At 38.5% G+C, this 2403-nt stretch overlaps 1 protein-coding gene across 1 annotated transcript; it reads right to left on the reverse strand.

Annotated features, from left to right (window-relative positions):
• Positions 1–974: 974 nt before the first annotated feature.
• Positions 975–1956, reverse strand: LOC121937932 (vascular endothelial growth factor receptor 2-like). The gene is made up of 2 exons (XM_042481221.1): positions 1851–1956; positions 975–1740 (listed from the first exon to the last, which is right to left on the reverse strand). The coding sequence occupies exons 1-2, from the start codon at positions 1913–1915 to the stop codon at positions 1524–1526; spliced, it is 282 nt and encodes a 93-aa protein (XP_042337155.1). The 5' UTR covers positions 1916–1956; the 3' UTR covers positions 975–1523.
• Between the last annotated feature and the right edge of the window lie 447 nt (positions 1957–2403).

The following is a 2403-nucleotide window of genomic DNA, read 5'->3' on the forward strand; positions in this document are numbered from 1 at the left end:
CCTCTGATGATAATGGGGAGGATTTTCTAAATTTACCCCCTAGTGTCACATGTGGAAACAACTCCTCACAGGCCGCCAGTCATTTCCTTTAGCAGCAATAATTAGCTGTTTTTTTTAACCCTTGATTGCAGACTAAATAAATTGTGTTCACATGCACGATCAGGCCTGCACCTCTACATTTTAGGCCGAGCTCAGTGGCAGCGGTACTCTGTCCCTTTAATACATCCTGGAACAACTGTAAACCAGGGCTGGAACAATGCACTGACATAATCCTCAAACAAAAGTCATCAGCATTACACTCATTATACTATACACTATAACACTATACAAACATTTACTGTTTCATATAACAAGACATGCATGAACAAGGCTATGGTCACACTGTGTTTCTAAAGTGGTGGTATATAACTAATATGTTTACTCAGCATTTTGATGAATATTTTTTAAAAAAATATATAAATAGAATTTTCTGGCAATTTCCCCCCTTTTTTTTAGCTAATTTTCAGGTATTTTTTTGTCACCTTTTAATTATTTCTTGCAATTTGCAGGACATTTTATCTCGAGTTTCTGATTGCCTTTTTGAAAGAATCAAACCAGGTTGTTCAGGTTTCAGAGGTTTAAATGCTTGTGAGAAGTGCCTGATCACAGCACAAGAGCACTGAGGGTTAAAATGTACCCTTTACTTTGTTTGTTGTCATACTGGCCCACACTGGCCTTGGCAGGGCTATTATGGGCATTGTGAGCTGAAAACAGCAAAGAAAATACCCAAGGCTGCAAGGGCATTGTTCCTATAGGACGCATACACACAATGACCAAGGCTGGGAACATGCTGTTTTCTTTGCGTTAGACACAGAAAGGAAATGAGGTGTATGACACACACAAACAGACAAACACGCTCACGGATTATCATGTTTGGTAAGAACAAAAAGTAACAAATATGGACTTTCTGTGCCAAATAAAAAAGCAAACGTGTATTAATCTGTGAGTATTTTTTATTTTATAAAACTAGTTACATTTATTGCAGGTTTAGTAATACAATTTAATAAAATACTGTAAAGTTATATGCATAAAGGAACTGTACAAATGTGACTCCACAGAAACTTCGTTCTGATTGATCTGAGAGAACTGCCTCCTTTCCGGGCATTAACTATGCCAACACAATAAAAAAAAACTTTAAAAAACACAACAAAAACATTTGCTGATTCCATTATCTAAAAATTCCAGATGTCATTTCCTGCTGCACAGGAAGTGAGTGGATTGCGCCTCAGGAAGTAGGCGTGTCCCCGTGTCTCGGCTCCCCAGACGTTTTATTCACTGTGTAAACATGAAAGCATTCCTCCGGCTGGCCAAAGAGAGCTAACAAACTTATCATGCAACCTTCATTTTAACAGCTGACTCTTTAAGTTATCTCTTGTAAAAAAACAAAACAAAAAAAAAAAACAAAAAAAAAACTGTTGTCATTGTTTCTAAATTGTAATAAACAAACAAACACTGTACAGTGAAAAGACTTTCAGTACTGGGGGTCAGACAGGTGGTGTGCTGTAACGGATCTCCATGTTGAATTTGTCCGGCGTCTTGGGCAGCGGAGGCTTCTTCAGCATGTTGTGCTTCATGATCACCTCCTCGTTGGCGTAGATCGGGGTGTCTGTGTCGTCAGAGTGGTACCCTGACTGGTATCCGCTCGTCTGATTGGATGACTCAGAAGCCAGAGACTCTTTACTCTTACAGCGCAGCAGCTGGCTGAAGACAGAAAACAGGAAGGAGACGTATATTTGAAATTTCGTTCGCAGCTAAAACAAATGTTCCCAGATAGATGTTATATAAGTTGTGTTGATGCGTCGCCCTCACACCTGAAGTTGGGCGTAGCTGGCAGCTGTTGATTCAAACCCTTCGACTCCTCTGGAGAGAAGCACATCCCACTGTCTGTGTGACCCTCCTGTCGAGATAACAAGTGGAATGAACACGGATGTTTGGTGTATTCAGAAAAACAACTTTTGGTTGTACCAATTCCCCAGATTTTAGGTGGTTAGAAAGAAATCTGAGAACCATGTCCCAACCATATAATTTAAAAAAAAAATTCACTCTGAGAAAACTCCTTGAGAATTTGGACAAATCATGTCCTTCCAAAATAATTGCATCGCAGTTGGATGCAACATTTTACTTCTTACTGTGCAATAATATTCGTAGGCTATATTGCTATATTTTTGTGGTAAATATACTCCTCATCATGTGTGTGTTTCAGTTATCCTGTGCAACTATCAATCATGTATATACAGCATCTACAGAAGTCAAAGGTGTATATTTTTTTATTTTATTTCGTAATTTTCAATCCTTTTTTTGCACTCAAATCACTTTTGCATTTTCTGTTTCTGATTCTTGAGCGTGACGTAACATATGAATGTT

The sequence above is a fragment of the Plectropomus leopardus genome, unplaced genomic scaffold (genome assembly GCF_008729295.1).
Source record: "Plectropomus leopardus isolate mb unplaced genomic scaffold, YSFRI_Pleo_2.0 unplaced_scaffold27916, whole genome shotgun sequence".
NCBI classification, from domain to species: domain Eukaryota; kingdom Metazoa; phylum Chordata; class Actinopteri; order Perciformes; family Serranidae; genus Plectropomus; species Plectropomus leopardus.